The sequence below is a fragment of the Alosa pseudoharengus genome, unplaced genomic scaffold, assembly GCF_046254945.1.
Source record: "Alosa pseudoharengus isolate Yale_2024_CS ecotype anadromous, Long Island Sound unplaced genomic scaffold, YU_APseudo_1.1 YU_APseudo_1.1_scf_15, whole genome shotgun sequence".
Classification (NCBI taxonomy): domain Eukaryota; kingdom Metazoa; phylum Chordata; class Actinopteri; order Clupeiformes; family Clupeidae; genus Alosa; species Alosa pseudoharengus.
Genome location: NW_027468620.1, coordinates 21,035,720 through 21,054,339, shown reverse-complemented (window position 1 = coordinate 21,054,339; position 18,620 = coordinate 21,035,720). Strand labels below are relative to the sequence as shown.

Here is an 18,620-nt window from a genome sequence, read left to right as displayed (position 1 = left end):
CTGACGTCATCCCATTTTGCTCGTTAATCTTGTGGATGACCTGTTCAACCTCATGAATTAACATGAATGATTACATGGAATAGAAAGATGAGGAGAATATAAATCAAGTAATCTGAACTGAATCACAGAGTTGTGTTCCTCACGCTGTTCCTTCTCTGTAGCCTACTTTCAACATTTTGAATATAAATATAATATAAATAAAGTTATTTCTTCTTGTGGTGGTAGTATTACAGCCTGCAGACTCTTAGGTTGAGAAGCGCTCAGTGCTCCGATTTCTGCTAGGCTAATCATTGAGCCATGAGACCATGAGAAACACTTGATTTGATCCTTTTCAACAGCGCTCATTCAGCGTGCTGCAAAAACGGAATGAATCCCTGTGGATGTCTACACCACAACGCATTCAGTGAAATATGGGACCTCAGAGCGTCTGGCAAGGAAAGTTCCCCCTTTGGTGTCCAGTATCCTCAATGAAAAGTAATTCCATGACACTGCCAATTCTTCCAAGCGATGTGACTTCAGGATACCATGACAGAAAATAAAGTGAATAGATTGTTGCTTTATTTGTCTCACACAAAATATCTTTGGTCACTATGGCACTGTTAAACAGGGTAATACGTGGGAAGCTCAATGACTTCAGAAGTTTTTTCTAGCCCACTGAAGCCAATCCTGACTGTCTAACTAGACCTCTGGTCCCTGGCTATGACCCCAGTGACACTTGGGACATTCATGCCATTATTTGAGGAAGAATCCTGCTCGCCTGAAAAGGACCATTTTTCACCAGTGTTGTTTAGTCTGTGGATGTCCTGTTTTTTTCTAGGGGGAGAGGTGATTTGAGGGGCAGTTTCAAAACAAGCAAGAGAATCGTGCGAAACCTAAAAGGAAGTTTGATATCAAGCTGTTATCACTCATGGTTAAGATAGGCTTAGTTATTTTTTGGCGTGTTACATTTTTAAAATTCCTTTGAAAGCCAGCTCAAAACACACACACTAAAAAAATATTACATTGTCTTAATCTTAAATAATCTTACACAATCACACAGTACAGCCAATGTATAATTTGTATTTATTTACCAAAACACATCATCAAAATGATCAATTCTGTATGTAAGGAACCTTGGAAACCTATAGATATGCTCTGTAGAAACCTTTGTGAGGCTGACACCTACTGTCAAGAATTGGAATTGCAACTGTATGCAATTGCATGCTTCATTTTGGGGCCAACAGTACACTCCACAGGCAAGCTTAATGACTATTCAAGATTCTCTGCATTGGTGCTGATGCAGTTGTTTCCATTTGAAACAAGGTCATTTGCATTCCCTCTTATGTGAACAGTAATGATTGTCAGAGAAAACTCCAATTAAAACTGAATTAATTAATCTTCTGTCATTCATTCCTTCTGAAGGCATGATGAGCAAGGTCTCTTCAGGACATATTTTATTTTCTGCTGTGAGATGACATAAAGCATTGCTCACTGCTGCTCTCTGCTGGTGGAGCATCAGACTTCATTACAGCCATAGCCTACTGGCTCATTCCAAATACGATTGAAAATGAATACTTGTATTGTTTCTAGTGTATTTTCAGTGTAATTTACTTTGACATGAGAACACAAAAGGCTTTGTTTAACACATTTTGACAGTGTGTGGCCTTAGGTGAATATAATGTCGAATGACTACGGATTGTTTAACCTGCGGGAGGTGAAGGATTCTCGTGAAGACACATAAATATTACATCACTGCACAGATCTGCATTGATCTCTAACTGATAACGCACTGCAGGGGAGATATGTGTTCTTTACAATGATCATATTTCATATTTCATATCCCAACAATAATAACCAACAGAAAATAAACATCTACTCTATAGCTGACACCACCCAGTTACAAATCTGACAACTGGGGTCACTGTGAAATTGCTATAAAATGGCAGCACTGGTAATGACTTGACAGAGTGTGTGTCTTCTGGACAAAGACACACGATGAGCCGTGAAGCGCCCTGGAGAAAGAGTAAGGATCTGGTGTAGCACTCGCCCTGTAGCTTGCAGGCTAATTGGCAACTGATAAGCTTTGAGGAGATTTAGGGTTTAGAGTGCATTAAGAGGAGAGCCACAGAGAGAGGAAGAGAAGGCTGCGGGGGGAAACAGGCTGCTACTGCCCGGTAGGGGGTGGGGGAGGGAATCTGGCAGAGAGAGGAGAGAGCGAGCGAGAGAGGGAAAGGGGGAAAGAGAGAGCGTGAAAGATAGAGAGAGACAAAGTGCGAAAGATAGAGAGAGGGAGAGAGAGAACATGATAGACAGACAGAGAAATACAAGAAGGGAAATACAGTTTGACAGTGTGTGATGCCAAGAGAGTCAGATACTGAAGCGTATACATGGACTGAAGAGGTAGAGGAAAGAGAGAGAGAGAGAGAGAGAGGCTGTAAATAAGACGGGATAAAGAGGAATTACATTCGGGACAACAGACAGAGTGGGTAGAGAGGGTGTCAGGGGGAAAGTGTGTGGGAGGTGAACGAGGGAGCATAATGTGCATGTAACACTGGTGAAAGGAAAAGGCAGAGAGCGAGAGAGAGAGAGAGAAAGAAAGGGGGAATCACTGGCTGCTCAGCTGATGCGGAGCTGTTGATCTGAATACTGGAGCTTGCCTGGCCTTAAGCAGAGCTGCTCGCCGCTCGTTACTGAGTCTACGCCGCCACACACACACACACACACACACACACACACAAACACATACACCCCCACCCCCACACAAACACACGCACGCACACACACAAACTCCCTCCCCACACACACACACACACAGAGACAGCGGCGGAGAAAGACAGAGACAGACACTGGGAGACACCGTGGACCAGCAGCCATGGCAGATATGGGTGAGTGACAGACTCTCAGTTCTTCCTTTCTCTCTCTCTCAATCTCTCTCTCTCTCTCTCAATCTCTCTCTCTCGCTCTGTCTTTCACTCTCTCTCTCTTTCTCATCCTTTCCTCTGCCTCTCTGTGTCTGCATGCACATTACGCTACAGTGCCTTTGATGCTACCGGGGACAAAATAGACATTAGTCCTAGAGCGTGTGTGGGGGGTTGTAATGTACCGCTAACAGTGGGGATGAGTGTGAGGCAGGAAGGCAGTGCGGGGAACCAGGCGGCTTGTGTTCGGGTGCATGTCGTCCATTGCTGTGGCTCCTGGCGGAGAGTGTAGCTCTAATGCCCTCCCTTGGGTAATGGTGAAAGAGCAGAGACTGTCTGCTAGTTGGTATGAGGGGTTGGGGTCTGTGGACCCACAGTCCTGGAGGATGCAAATGAGAATTCTCGGGGCTCACTGATACATACACTGAGACGTTTTTACTCAGAAAGCTCGCTGCGAGGCAGACCGGCTCCAGTTAACAGCAACCACAGCGGGGGGGGGGGGTCTCTGCGTGTCCCCACAGCTGACGAGCACCCAGGCAGGCTCCCCTCTGCTACGTCTTTTCATCCCCTCCACACCACGACCCAATGTCTCGGTCCGGACGGAGGGAGAAAAGACAAGCTTGAGCTGCGGGGAGCAAGAGGGCTACGCTTCACATTCTGCCAGGCTACAGCACCATGGCAGTAGAAAGGCAGATTGTCTATTTTCACTCTGATTACCAGGGGATTAGCTTGAGTGATTACGTGCCACTCTGTGACACCGCCTGCACTGCCTCTTCCAGGAGCACTGACCACAGCACTGGATATAGAGCCTGTATATGCTGGTGGAGCTGAACATAGAGTCCGTCATGATTGTTGGACTGGCATCCAACTTTAACACACCGGCTGAAATCACAGCACACATCATTAAACATCTGCCATGGAGCAGGGTGGTGGCAGAGATTTACCCCCAAATGATTCCCTCTTATTCACACATGGGATTTCAGAGACATGAGCTCACTCTTCATTATTGTCACTGAGACAAGTTCATGGAGATGAAAAGCTATTTGGCTCAGTAAATGGACTAATTGAATGACTTAACTTCCAGACAAAGAGGCACATATATTAACAGCTTGAGTTTTTAGTCAGGCTATGCTGCAGTATTTTTGTCAAGTTTACTGATAGTCTTGGGAAAGGATGATGCTTCTCAGTACACCCACAGGAATAACCCGAGACCTTCTGTGCAAGCCTACACAAACACAAAAGCACACACACACATTCACAGGGTGTGTTCAAACAACCATGTCTTCACTGTAATTCAGTAAGATGGGTGCAGTGTTCAGCATAGTGTTAGGTTGATAGATATACTACTTTATTGATCCTGAAAGGAAAATTGTATAGTGTGCATTTGTGTGTGCCTGCCAGCAGGGTCCAGTTTGTGTACCAAGCAGAGGTGTTACAAGGGAGGAAAGCATAATTTCTCTTTGGATCATTGATATTCACATAGATGAGAGTTCAAATCACTGCAATGTCTGAGGCTACTGTATAGTTTGTTACAAAACACACACACACACACACACACACATTACCTTTTTAGCTTCTCTCCGTTGATGGCACTGTATTAGTTAGTTACTGTTGTCATTTGTCATCAATTGTTGCTATAAATTAATGTGTGGTGTGTGTGTGTGTGTGTGTGTGTGTGTGTGTGTGTGTGTGTGTGTGTGTGTGTGTGTGTGTGCGCATGCATCCATGTGTGTATGTCTGTGTTTGTGACTCTGTGTGTGTGTGTGTGTTTGCAGAGGCTCTGAGTGAGGCTCTGAAGGCCATCAGTGTGAGCACAGAGGTCATTGATGAGGAGCTGAAGCCCCACCTGGACACACTGCTGAGCACCCTCTTGGAAAAGAGTGAGTCTGCAACCCCATTAGTCTAACTAATACATGTAGACCCGTCAAGACCACTGCACACCACTGCAGTAGGCTACACCCCCTGGCTTAACCATTGCACTGGAGCAATCTAACAGCAGCCTGATGGTGTGAGAACATCAGTAAACCCATTAAAGTCCCTGTAAACCAAAAATAAAGAAAGACTGAAGCCGCGCACAATCAGGGGTAATGCGCTGTCTGTCTCAATTGTCTCATGGAGGATAAAAGTGTGTCGTCATTTCCTCTGGACGTAAAGCACTGTCTATGGGCTGTACTTTGTGACAACAGAACCTATTTGTCCACTGAAGATGTCATACAACTATTCTGATGAGCTAGGTAAAATGGCAAAAGCATTAGAGTCTAAAATTGATGATCGCTGGATTGAGTGAGTGCCCCTACAAACTACGACTGGCTCATGGAAAAATGACTATGATGATTAAATCACTAAATATTCAGTGCCATTTTTTAAACACATCAGTTGTCCATACATTTGTTTTCACAGAGTTGTCCCAAACCAGAAGTGGTTACTAACACCTCACTGACAACTCACCTCTTAACAAGCCTCATCTCTACTTGCTACCTGTCACCCATTGATAACAGGACATTTGCCAACGAGCTAGGGTGTAACAAGCTGTAAGGTGGAACAGCATCAATGATTAGTGCACAGACTATTTGTGTAGACCTGTAGACCATGTGAAAGCTATGTCTCTCCTGTTCAGAGCATCTGCATCTATATGCCACCTCAGTGACTATAAAAAGCCTCCACTCATCACATGAGCTAATGACGCAATCAACTTCTTTTCAGAGGCACCCCAGTCGGGTTATTGAACCCTTTGACGCCGCAGTCATTAAGCTCTTTAGCCTATTAGGCCTAACTGAGTGTGTGTACCCAGACATAGCAGAACCCTGCATTCCTAGATGTTTCAGTGGATGTGTGTAGGGGTTCTAGAAAGTGCACTAATGCTAGGAGTAGTAGCATATGTGTTGGAGTGGAGTAACCTGGCGCTCATCCTCATGTATCTAGGACAAAGCGATAGCCGATAATCTGTGTTTGTGCGGGAGGCAGGAGGTTGGCTGTTGCTTAATGACAGAGGTGAGATTATGTCCCGAGTGCCACCTCTCTCACTCGATGTCCTTTTCCCCTTGTCAAGCTGAGTTAGGAGGGTTCCGTGTCACATTAAAAAAAAAGTGTCACAGTTCCCAGACTTTTTTACATCCCAGAATTTCAATGCCTCAGAAATATCCTGAAAAATAAACTATAAACAACAACAGCAGTAACATGGACCACGTCAAAAGAGCACAGGGATGTTACCATGGCAGCGCTGCCCACATTGACAGCTTGACCAACCTCCTTGGCTGCACACATGTGGAGCTGCTATTTCAGAAGCCAGTGGTCCCCGTTGTACCATCCAACACATCTTCAACCTCCATTACCAAGTCTCTGGGATTCAGTCTGTAGCAAATCAGTCTTTTTCTGCACTCCCCCACATAAGTCTGGTGACACAAGCATACAGGGAAGCACACAGACAGACACAGACACACACACACACACAGACACACACACACACACACACACACACACACACACACACACACACACACTCTCTGTCTGACTAACACAGCTAATGAGCTGTTCTCTCTGCCTGCCTCAGAGGAGGGCGCTGCCCAGAAGATCGCCTCCAGCGGCATCCTGCCCACGCTGGCCAACTCCATCAGGAAGAAGGGCCCGCTCATGTCCCAGGTCACCCTGGTCGTGGCTGAGATGGCCAGGGAAGGTAATACAGGGGGAACATGTGTGTAAATGTGTGCATGAATGTGTGTGTGTGAAGTGTGTTTACTCAGTGCAGGGATCGTGCTGTTCTATTTGTAGTTCTCATCGTTATGTAGTGACATCTGTGGTTACATCTGTTGGACTGAACCGCCTTCCTAATGAGCCTTACTGCAGAGGCACTGCTGCTGAAGAAAGTCAAAGCCAGTGTAAACTAAATGGGTTGCGTCATGAAATGGGATAAAGAAGACTTCAGAAGCTTTATTAAAGTTGTGTCTCCTCCTTCACATTTTTAGATAACTGAGCTTGTATCGACACATGTAGGATGGAGCTTTACTGGCTGGTGGCTTTCTGGCTGGTGGCTTTCCTTGTCAGCTGAATACCAGTTCAGCTCTACAAATCCTCTCCATGTTATTGGCCGTCCGTAGATCAATCACCATAATCCACACAAAGTCTCTCTCACACAATCAGACCGAAATGCCGATGGCTGAAATTCGATCTGCCCTGGTTGGGAAGACATGGATGGCGGCAGTAAACCACAACATCTTTCCCTGACCTCCATGTCATCAATTTTCATTTAGTGTTCTCATTTAGTATTCACAGTCACGTCTGATCAGCAATTCTCTGGATTAGCCTCCTCATCAATAAAGCAGATTTCAGTGCCTTTCTGGCTCAGACTCACTGTTCTGTTATGTGTGTGTGTGTGTGTGTGTGTGTGTGTGTGTGTGTGTGTGTCCATCCTGCAGCCGCAGTGAGAGACAGCTGTATTGAGGCAGGACTGGTGTCTGCCCTTTTGCCACATCTGAACAGCAAAGACGAGGAGCTTCTGCTACACACGGGCAGGGCTATCGGGCGGATCTGTTTCGAAAATGGTGAATGACACCTCTGACTCCAGAGCCTCTACCTGAAGCCAGACAAATGACATTTGAAAACAATAGAACAATAACAATATGTAAAGTCATGTATTTTCATGCAAAACAGTCCTATTTTCTATTCACTGCTCATGATGCTATCAGCTTTAATCCCGAAACCTCTTCAAAGGACACATTAAAACTGAAACGCCATTATTTGAAGTGCCACAAGTAATTATAGGCCAAATGCTTGTTGTACTGAAGAGCTGATATTGCAATGTGGTCTTTTATGTGAACTCTCTCTGTGTTTCCCTCTCTCTTTCTCTCTGTCTCTTCCTCTATCTTTCACCTACCCCCCCCCCCACACACACACACACATACATGTTCTCTCTCTCTCTCTCTCTCTCTCTCTCTCTCTCTTCCTGTCTCCTCCGTATGTCTCACAGCTACCCAGCAGGACAAGCTGGTTGAGGGGGGAGTCATTCCCAGACTGGTCACTATCATGAAGATTTACCCAGAGAACGATCCGCTGGTCAATGTGTGCCTACTGGCCTTGTGTAACTTGGCTGATATGGGTGAGGATAAAGAAACAAACAAATAGACAAACAAACACTTGATTCTAAATCCAAAGATAAACATATACCATAATTTTCCAACATATACCGTCATTTTCCAACTATTAGCCCCGGCTTATACATTGATATTGCAAAATGTATTCAGCTATGAATACACAGGGGCAGTTAATATGGTATTAATATGGTTTCTTTTAACCTGCATAAAATACTGTCTTGCAGCTTATACACAATGGGGCTAATACACAGGAAATTACTGTACATTACATGGCCATTTATTTGCCCTTTGGAGGATAGGTTCAGTGGTAGGTACTAGGGTAAAGAATGCATTGCACACTACATTCATTTTCATCTGTTTTCTCTGCCATCCAAATAGCTCTCTAAAGAATGAATCTCCATTGCAACGCAATTTAACCTCCGTCTCATCCAGGTTGTCCATCCCCCGCGTTCTGTACAGGAGGACAAAGATCCCCCCATGGATTTCTATGTTGAAATATGGGGAAGATGTTTAAAACACTCTGGCAGGTCCAACAGAGGGACCGCTTCAGTGAGGAGGAGTGAGGAGGTGTGAGTGAGTGAGTGCCCTCTGTCTGCCCTTGTTGTTTAGACGCTGCCCGAGAGGCTCTGGCGGAGGTGGGTGTTGCAGAGGTCCTGACCGCCCAGCTGAAGCGTGCCCCCGACGCTGAGAGACGCCACCTCATACTGGAAATATTGGGATCACTGGGAGAAAGCGGTGTGTTTGTCAGTCGGTTATTCTGTGCAACTGTGTATGCATGCAATTGTGTGTTCAGTATATGTATGCATGTATCTGTCTGTCTGTCTGTTTATCTGTCTTAGTGGATAAGCTCTGGATTTGTCAAGCAGAAGCTTCTCACGCAGCTGCAGCTGCACTGATCACTATGTGGAGTTAAGAGAGAGAGAGGCACTGTTTTTGCTGATTGCAGTGCTAGCAGAGGCGTATATGTTGTGACAGTGTCTGAGTATCTGTGTGTGTGTGTGCGTGTGTGTCTCGCAGATGCGCTGAAGTTGCAGTTTGTGGAGGCTGGTGTGCCAGAGGTCCTGTCAGAGATGATCGGAGGTCTGCAGGGAGGCTCTGACCCACACGACCTCTGTAGCATCAAAATAGCTTCCAACCTCATTGTGTCTCTCCTGCTCGGGGGTGAGTCACCGTGTTTTGGCTCTCCCTAATGGAAACCTCCACATCCTACCACACAGCTGTGCAATGGCCCTTGTCACTTAGCTTTCTCCAACAGAGGTGCAGATCATCCCACTCAGCCATCTGTCAGCTGACCATTCTTATTATATTTAATCATTTTGACCAACGATAATAATAGATGTCATCTTTATCTATCATCTATCATCGTTTTAACTGAGTAACAAGACAAAAAACACCTTTTTGATGTGTCCTATACTATATCATGCAAATTAAACAAGTACTTGTAATTCTTCGACGCCCTGTGTCTTACAGTAATAGCATTAGTTTAGATGTTCTCGGTGTGATGTCTAATGAGAGTGACCCTTTGTTCTGCCCTTATCTGGCCTTCCCACGGGGCCCACCATGGCGGCGCTCCAGATGAGTCTATGCAGAAGTGCTTCGGCGAGGGGACGGGGAGCATCTATAAGGACGTGCTCTCCTGGCTACAGTCTTCCAACACACAACTGCAGCTCGCCGGTGCGCTCGCCATTGCCAACTTCGCCAGGAACGGTGAGAGGCTCGCGAGGGCTGGTGTGGATTCGGCGAGATCTGTGTCTCTGTTGTGCCGCTGCTCGATCGAAGACTCGGGAACCTAATTGGAATGATGGGCTAAGAACAAAGTCTTAAGTCTAATTAAAGCTAATTCAGTAACTACGCAAAATACATTTGCTAATTGAACACCATGAGCAAGACCAAAGTTTTAAGTCTAACTAAAGCTAATTCAGTAACTAGGCAAAATAGTACATTTGCTAATTGAACACCATGAGCAAGACCAACGTTTTAATTCTAATTAAAGTTAATTTAATAACTAGGCAAAATCTATTTGCTAATTGATCACCATGAGCAAGACTTTATGCACAAATATTGATATGCCACCTCAATGCCACATGCCACACAGTAGCTCTAATTCACTACTGACAGACGTTGCAGTACTTTACCCACTATGTAAATGAGGGGCCTCAGTGTTTTTGAGTTCAGGGTTGTATTTCTCTCCTCTCCTCACACATCCCAGTGAAGAGGTTGTTATAATCAATTCTCACCGCATGGTAATGATCAGTTGATATGCTTCATCTTGCTGAAAATGCCCCTTGGGCTTTTTTATTCAGTTAGAATCTGTCTGTCTGCTCGTGTTTTCATATTGCCATTCATTATTTAGTAGAATTCAAACCCCTCTGTCTGCATCATAAAAATTCAACATTCTGTCTGCTCCTGTGCCCTGAGGCAGGCTACTGACAGAGACAGCTCAGAGAGAAGCGATATTCAAAGAGCACTTTTCATTTTGCATGAAGAGTTGTCAAAGGATGCATGTGAGTGGCATTTTCTAAGAAGGGAGATATAAAAAAGGTCACTCTTGTCATTAACGTGGCACAAGAAAGTGGGCATTTATCTCCTGCCAACAGACAAACACCCTCAGACATGGGATGTGAGGATACTGAGGGCCACCCATGTTAAACTCTGGGCAAACAGCAAGAGGGGTTCTGTCTACATCAAACAGTGATGGGGAGCATCTTTTTTGGTGAACTCATTCACATCACAAAGGCCTATCATTCCACTTACAGTAGGTGCCTAAACAGCAGTGATGGCTGTCAGGTGTAGTAGTCATGTGGATGCCTCACTTTAGCATGCATTTGGGATTTGGTCAAGGCTTCCTCTTGCCATAGTGGAGATTTCTCTTTGACACTGTTTTCATAGACTCGCTGCTGGGATCTTTAGGTCTTCTGTTAACAACTTGAAGGAATACCTCTTGGTAATGAGACAGTGGCGTACAATTCTTTGACCTACCATAACGTCCTTGTTGCTCACGGTAACGTGTGTCTTGCAGACAGTAACTGTGTGAAGATGCTGGAGCTGGGCGTGGTCCCTCACATCCTGGACCTGCTGGAGAAGCATGTGGACGAGGGGGACGTGTCTGTACAGCACGCAGGCCTCAGCGCTCTCCGGAACCTGGCCATCCCTGGTACTGACTGCCCCTCACCACAGCATGATTTATGTTATGAATGACACTCCCTGTATCACCACACAGTGCTATACTATACTTCCTGTATACGCTTCAATGTTTACACTTCTCAGAGAATGCTAGTTTTTATAAGCACTGTTATTAAATAAAACTGAATCCACGTCAGCATTAATGCCAGTCCTTATGAGCAGACTCAGGCTGCTGAGGTGGTCTGATTAATGCAACAAGGCTGCCCTCAGTAATTGACTCTTGTCCCCGCCTTGTGTCATCTGATAGCAGCCCCATTATCCTGGTGGCTTAGTCACCATCATCACTCATACGGTTCTAATGATGCTGGTGCTCGGACTGTGAGTGGAGCGAGTGTGACCTGTGCTGATCCTCTCTGACTCCTCCTGCGCGTGTCTCAGCCTCTAATAAGGTGCGGATGCTGGAGGACGGAGTGACAGAGAGGATCCAGACCCTGCTGCGCTCGGACATGCCCCCTGTCCAGTTCAAGCTGCTGGGCACCCTACGCATGATGGTGGACGGACAGGGTAAGAGTCTATGAGAGGGTGAAGTGTAGTAGTGGGCGATGGTAGTGTAGTGGATAAGGAGACGGGTTTTGCATTCAGTAGCCTGAAAAATCCCGCGTCCGATTCCAAGCTGCCACCATTGTGCCCCTGAGCAAGGCACTTAACCCTGAGTTGCTCTTGGGAGTCTGGCCCTGCAATTAATTGGCATCTGTAAGATGCTTTGTATACACATAAAGAAAAAATAAAATAGCACTGCTGCTGAGTAATGCTATAGTTAAACAAGAACAGCAATATGGAGTTCTTGTCTAAAAATAGCAAGTGACTACCCAAAAAAACCATACAATGGCCTAACAACATAACATCTGGCCTCTGTCTATGTGTCATAGTAGGTGCCATACGTTGTCATAAGTCATCATGACAGCTTGCATACACAAGATTCAACATGCTGCCAATTGATTGTCCTGATACCATTGTAAGTAATCGTCATGAGAGTTGCTAGAATTTTCAGTGGCATAATAGCTTAATGTGACATGACTGTTATAAATCTATGTGTAACATAAGCCACATGACATGGTTTTGTTAGTCAGTTGAAGCAGGGTTCAAAAAATGAAGTGTTACTGTAAGAACTGGGGATCACAAAGTGCTAACAAAGCACAACCTGTGAATACTAGCACCTGATTGATGTCACAAGAATGCACTGTAATTGTGCCATCTAATTGCCTTTTCTTTTGATATGTAAATCAAATTATGTTCAAGCATTGTAGGATAAAATATTGTGGAGTATGCACCAGACGTTACTTTCAATTTGAGCAGCAGAGGCCAACTGTTCCCTTGTGCTTGCCAATCCCTTTGGGTATTGTTAAGAACGCTTTTTATAGTTCTTTACAACTGATGTTTCTTTGTTGACACTTAAATTGACTACAACCTTAGCGTTAGAGCTGTAAACATGCAATTATCTTCACCACCCACGATTGCTTCTACACAGTCTACCTTTCAAACAGAGACACGGTAATAAAGCCAGCCTCTCTCTCAACTCTCCTTGCCTGACACAAAGAGTGTTGTAATTATGGGTCAAACGCGTTATTATTCTGATGACCTGATGTTGTTGGAGTGGGACATACCCAATGTTTATCTCAGCCTGTCTTTTGTCCTTTGTATATTACCCCCTGTCCTTCTCTCTTTTTCTCTTCTTCCCCTCTTCTTCTTCCCCTCCCTGCATTTGTCTTCTCCTGTTCCGTTCTCCCTCCATCAGAGAAAGCCGCCGCTGTGTTGGGGAAGGATGAGGGCTTGCTGAAGCGGGTGATGGAGTGGTGTGAGGCCAAGGATCACGCAGGGGTCCGAGGAGAGGCCAACCGCCTGCTGGCTGCTCTCATCAGGCACAGTCGAGACCCTGTGAGGAAAACACACACACACACACACACACACACATACACACACACACACACAAACACACACACACACACACACACACACACACACACAAACACACACACACACACACAAACAGACACACACACACACACACACACACACACACACACACACACACACACACACACACACACACACAAACACACACACACAAACACACACACACACACACACACACACACACACACAAACACAGAACAGAAAGACACAGAAAACACAAAATGTCACACAAATTTACTCGAGAAACAAATTACGAGAGTAGCCCCCAGACTCAGTCCAATTCCTCTCCTAAATTTGTTTTATTCTGTATTCTGCTGTGTTTAATCCTGCAGGAGGTTATCCACTCTGTTGTCAATGCCCAGGGGATGCAACACCTTATCACCATGGCAACCAGCGAACATGTCATCATGCAGAACGAAGCTCTGGTTGCTTTGGCGATTGCTTCGGCAATAGATATTGGTGAGACTAAAACCCTGACACCTATAAGATCAGCGTTGATATCCTACCTGTGTAATATGTGTACATACACGTCTCTCTGCTCTGGCCTGTCCAGACGCTGTGCAGGAGTCCTTTGCTGAGGCAGAGTTGCTGCCCACTCTGCAGAAGATGCTGGAGGACCCGGTGGGGGCCGTGGAGGTCAAATTCAGCACCATGGGCCTCGTCTGCAGCCTGGCCAACTCCAGTACGTAACCAGCAGGACTACAGCGGAGAGCCAGATGTGATTTAGAGATAGATAATAACATGTATAGGGAAAACAGCTGAATGCTGTGCTGTGCTTCATGCTGCAAATAGACATGGAGGCTGACTATTACCTATCTTCACCTCTCTGCTTTCTGCTTGCTTTCTCTCTCTTCTCTCTCTTCTGTTTCTCACACTCCCTCTTTCAATCGTTCACACTCTTTCACTCCCACTCCCTCAATCTTTCACCCTCCTCTCCTCACTTTCCGTCTAATCACTGCGCCCCTCCATCTCTCTCTCTCTCTCTCTCTCTCTCCGTGTTCCTCAGGTATGTTGCGGGAGCAGATGGAGAAGCTGAACCTGAAGGACAGCCTTACTCAGCTCTCCAGCCACACCAACACCAAGCTGGCCGCGCAGGCGGATACTGTGCTGGCCGTTCTGGCCGAGACCAGCTAAAGCGGGCCAGAGTCACCGCCTCGGACCACGATAGACTATTAGCACCACCACGTGTGCCGCCGCCACAGCCCCTGCCACTACCAACAGACTAACCGAACCTGAGCTTCACACTCCAGTCCGACCAAAACCAAAACCCAAACGCGTGATCTTCCATCCCAGGTAGCATCGGGACCAGAGGAGACAAGGGGTTCCGTGAGGGGGGGTGGGGGGGTTGGGTTGGGTGCATGCCGTCATCTTTATTGGACGATCCATAGAAGCCTAAGGCAAAAATGTGAAAGACTATGAACAAAAACATAATCAGCAAAAACATAAGCACAGGACCTGATCAAGTGTCGTCCTAACTTCACCCACTCCTCTTCTCATCAAGGATAAGCAATTCTCACACTCTTAAAGAAGGATTGACCTTGAGAAAATAGGATATCTTTGCAGTGTTGTGAAAGTATTTGTCAGTGTGTCGAGTCTAATTGGGAGGGAAGAGATAAAGACAAAAGTTGTGAAAAAGATAATTTAATCCTTTTCTTGGGGTGTGAAGTTTTTGCAGCCGTTAGCACATAAGCACAATATTAACTGGGGTTAAATCAGTTCAGTACATTAATTTATAATCTAACTACACTAGCAATCCTTAACTGAAATAGCAATTTACTGCACAGTCAGCTGTCTAACAAGCACTTGTGTATTAACATGAGGGACCAGTGATATATGTCAAGCTGTATCCTTTTGTGTGCACTTTAGAAAAAAAAACTAGAATAGACTCTAGTTTTTGTAGCATATTCAAAGCTATTTAATGTTGAAAGGAAGCCTGTCACTGTTATTGGTGTGTGTTAATTTTATATGGATGGATGTTTTTTTTTTATTTTGTTTTATTTTTCTCTGGTCAATTGCTCATATACCGTACATGTGAATCAAAACAGCAGCTGTACAATAATCGATGTGTAATCTAGTTTTGGAACTCTGTTGAATGTGATGCAAATAGATCATTGACTGCTGGATTCAATATGTAACATTACAACTCTCTGAAAGGGACATAAAAGCAATAACAATTGTGATTGACAGACGTATGTGTTTTTTGTGTGAGTAACAAGTTATGTTCTACATCCTTTATTTTTACATAATGTTTGTATAAAGGTGTGTGTGTGTGTGTGTGTGTGTGTGTGTGTGTTTGTTTTAAAAATACATTCTCTCAGACTAGGGGCAACTACAAAGCCAGGAGGGGGGTGGCTGGTTTCTCAAGCAAGCATTTAAGTGAATGAGGAGGCTCCGTTCTCATCTGACCCATCAAAAGGACACTGATCACGCAGAGAGCTGAGGCCGCTTGATTAAAGAAGGATCAATGGGCGCTGCATCTCTAAAGGCCCTCGCCTGTTATTAGGGGCGCTTTAATGTTGCGGTCAGAGAGACCGCTGAATCTCTGGGCCAGATAAACACAACAGCATGGTGCTCCACCATCAAGAGGAGAGGCATAAAGAAAAACGATTTGGGAGCCAGGAGAGAGAGAAAGAGAGAGAGAGAGATGGGTGTAATGTTAAATTAGAATAGCAGCCATTTGCTGAGTGTGGGGTGAGAGTGATTCTCCACTCCGGTGAGCATGTGAATGAGACTGACCTTTGCCTCTCATTTCTGACACAAAAGATGGCCGTGTGCCATGCTCCTGGGCTCTGACCTGAATACTGATGCTGCACATCTCGCCTCATTTAGCCTTTTGGTGGAGGTGCCGTCTCTCCAGACCCAGTCTATATTCACTGCTGCACATGTCTCTGGAAAGCACCTTTTCAACCAAAAAGTAAATAGCAAGAAAGCTTCAGTATAACCTGTTGCCATATACAAGGAGAACTGCTGTGAACACTGAATGATTTCTCACTTATGTAGATGCCTGAATGTGTGACATATATTTACATCTGGCATAATGCTAGCTGAGAGCACATATTACATTTAGCATCATTGAGTCAGATTGCTATCTTCAGGCAGGATGCTTTCACATATTGGAAATACACTTCAACAGGTCATACTGGTGCTAAACTAAGCAGATTCTTTTTGCAGATCAGGAATCAGCGGAATCTTTACTTTGACAGGGATTTCTATTGTGAGGCAGGGGCAGTGTTGTCTGGTTTGCCAACTGCCCTGTTCTCAGGGGATGGTCATACACACGTCTGACCACTGAGTGGAGACATTATACTGAGTTCCCCATTCAGCCTGAGCCCATGAGGATGTACAAAACAAGCAAGCTTGACATCACCTGCACAAAAAGCCAAAGGCAGTACTTCAGACTAGATTGGGCTGAAAAGAGAGAGCGATATGCTGACTGTGAGTGGTTTAGCACTGATTAAGGATTTTTTTGGTCTTGCATTTGGTTTTTGGCTTCTAACCATTGAAAGTAATTGTGGTGAATAATTACTTAATATTAACTTAGACTGGCAAACTTCAGGAACACTCAGGAATCAGGTTTATTCTGTTACAAGCAGAGGGTAAAAAATGGTCTATGGTCTGTGTAGGCCATGGCCTCTGTTGGATCAACCTCTCCCTCTCTTCCTCAGTTCTCCATCCTTTCTTCTTCTTACAATGCAAGTTAGTCACTTTTGTATGGGTTAAACAAAGAAAGAAATTGGCGGCAAAACAATCCCACGTGGTTGGTTCTCCACTTGGCATCAGACACACCTACTCACACCTACTTCACACCTACCCATTCTTATCTGAAGAGCATGAGGAGAGATATCTTATATATCAGAAATATCACTTAGAATATTCCAAACATTCTCACAATCAAATCATTACAATCATTGTACTGAGACTATTACAATGATACCAAACATGAATATATTTACATTTCATGACACATGGATACATTATAGCAAGGTAACATCCTTTGTCTTGTGGATCTGATAGCCCTTGGAACCAGTATATTAGCATTTCATTGGGGGAGGGGAGGGTGTCTCTGTTTAATGCCAAGAGGGGCCACATGGCTAACTAAAACTAGTCTTGAAATTAAATTATTATTAATTTTAACCCTAAAATTATTGCTATCACGATATATATGCCAAAAACTTCTTCATAAAGGCAGTCTCTACCATCCACAGAATACAGAGAATTTGGACTCTTACACAATGTGACCTATTACTCAATGCCTGCGGAGAGTAAATCTTTTTCTTGTTATTTTATGTATACACCTGTATAAGGTGTTTGGGCTGGAATATTTACAGTAATTTGATGAAGAAACACATCAGTGAAACTTCTGAGACTGACAAAAAAACTGGAAGGACAAGCTTGTGAATGTGTGCTACGGGAGTGCTGGGTGTTTGTGTGTCCAATGTCAACTTCTAAATCTGTTTTTCTGTCACATGTGCTATGTCCATGTGTGCATAATTTGTGTGTTCACATTTACATTTGTACATTTACATCATACATTTGTGTGTGTGTGTGTGTGTGTGTGTGTTGTTGTTGTTGTTGTTGCAAGTCCTTGCCCAGTCTGTGGGCAGCATATGGGCCATCTCTGTGGGAGTGTGAGGAAGTGGGCTGCCAGCCTAGGCATCATCATGTCTCTCTCTTTCACTCACCTCCCTCTCTCTCTCTCACTTTCCATCCTTCCCTATCACCCCCCCTCTTTCTCTCTCACTATCCTTCTCTATCACCCTCTCTCTCTTTCCATATTTCATTTGTCCCGTCTATCACTTACCATGTTCACACACACTCACACTCTTCTGCTTCTTACACTAGCACACAGACAGCACGTCCATCTCATCTACCGCACCATCTGATAGAGCAACCTGTGTGACAATCAGTAGAAATAAACCATATCTAACAAAATCTCAAATAATACTCAAATTGATTCCAAAAAAAAAGCTAGCAAGCATCATAATCCATGGCAGTGTCTGTCTACCTCTCACTGAGGGCAGTATGTGACCAGCACATATGGGCAGTAAAACGGACAAAACACACACACACATGATGTTTTACATGATGTCTGGCAGTCTCCCATGCCACTCACTGAAGTGTTTCTCACCACAGCAAGTGCCTGTGTGGTGTCAGTTGGCATGGCAACCGCTCATTTATTGCACCCAATGAGCTGAGAGTGCTGACAGAGTCTCACAGCGCTGTCTCACAACTCTCTCTCTCTCTCTCTCTCTCTCTCTCTCTCTCTCTCTCTTTCTCTCTGTTACATCTGGATCTCTCACAAATCAGTTTTTTCTCACCTCTGTCAGTGCCTCACACCCACAATCTGTGGCCAATCACAAGGGAAAAACAAGCATTACTTGTATAACATAAACTTGAATATTTATGAAGTGGTTGAGAAGAAGAGCAGAGCCATCACAGAGTAGAGAGGTCAGCTGGGGACATGTCGGACGGTCCCCGCCCCTAAATGTGATGGCCTTTTCACCACTGTGAAGCACATGCTGAGGTCTCTTCTCTACAT

The 18,620-nt window shown here is 44.8% G+C and overlaps 1 protein-coding gene across 1 annotated transcript; it reads left to right on the top strand.

The window, feature by feature from the left end:
• Positions 1-2,851: 2,851 nt before the first annotated feature.
• On the top strand, positions 2,852-14,215 carry LOC143123800 (rap1 GTPase-GDP dissociation stimulator 1). The gene is made up of 14 exons (XM_076285080.1): positions 2,852-2,864; positions 4,673-4,777; positions 6,448-6,570; positions 7,310-7,435; positions 7,861-7,989; positions 8,594-8,719; positions 9,002-9,145; positions 9,560-9,691; positions 11,004-11,138; positions 11,546-11,671; positions 12,903-13,042; positions 13,414-13,540; positions 13,635-13,763; positions 14,088-14,215. The coding sequence occupies exons 1-14, from the start codon at positions 2,852-2,854 to the stop codon at positions 14,213-14,215; spliced, it is 1,683 nt and encodes a 560-aa protein (XP_076141195.1).
• Positions 14,216-18,620: the final 4,405 nt, after the last annotated feature.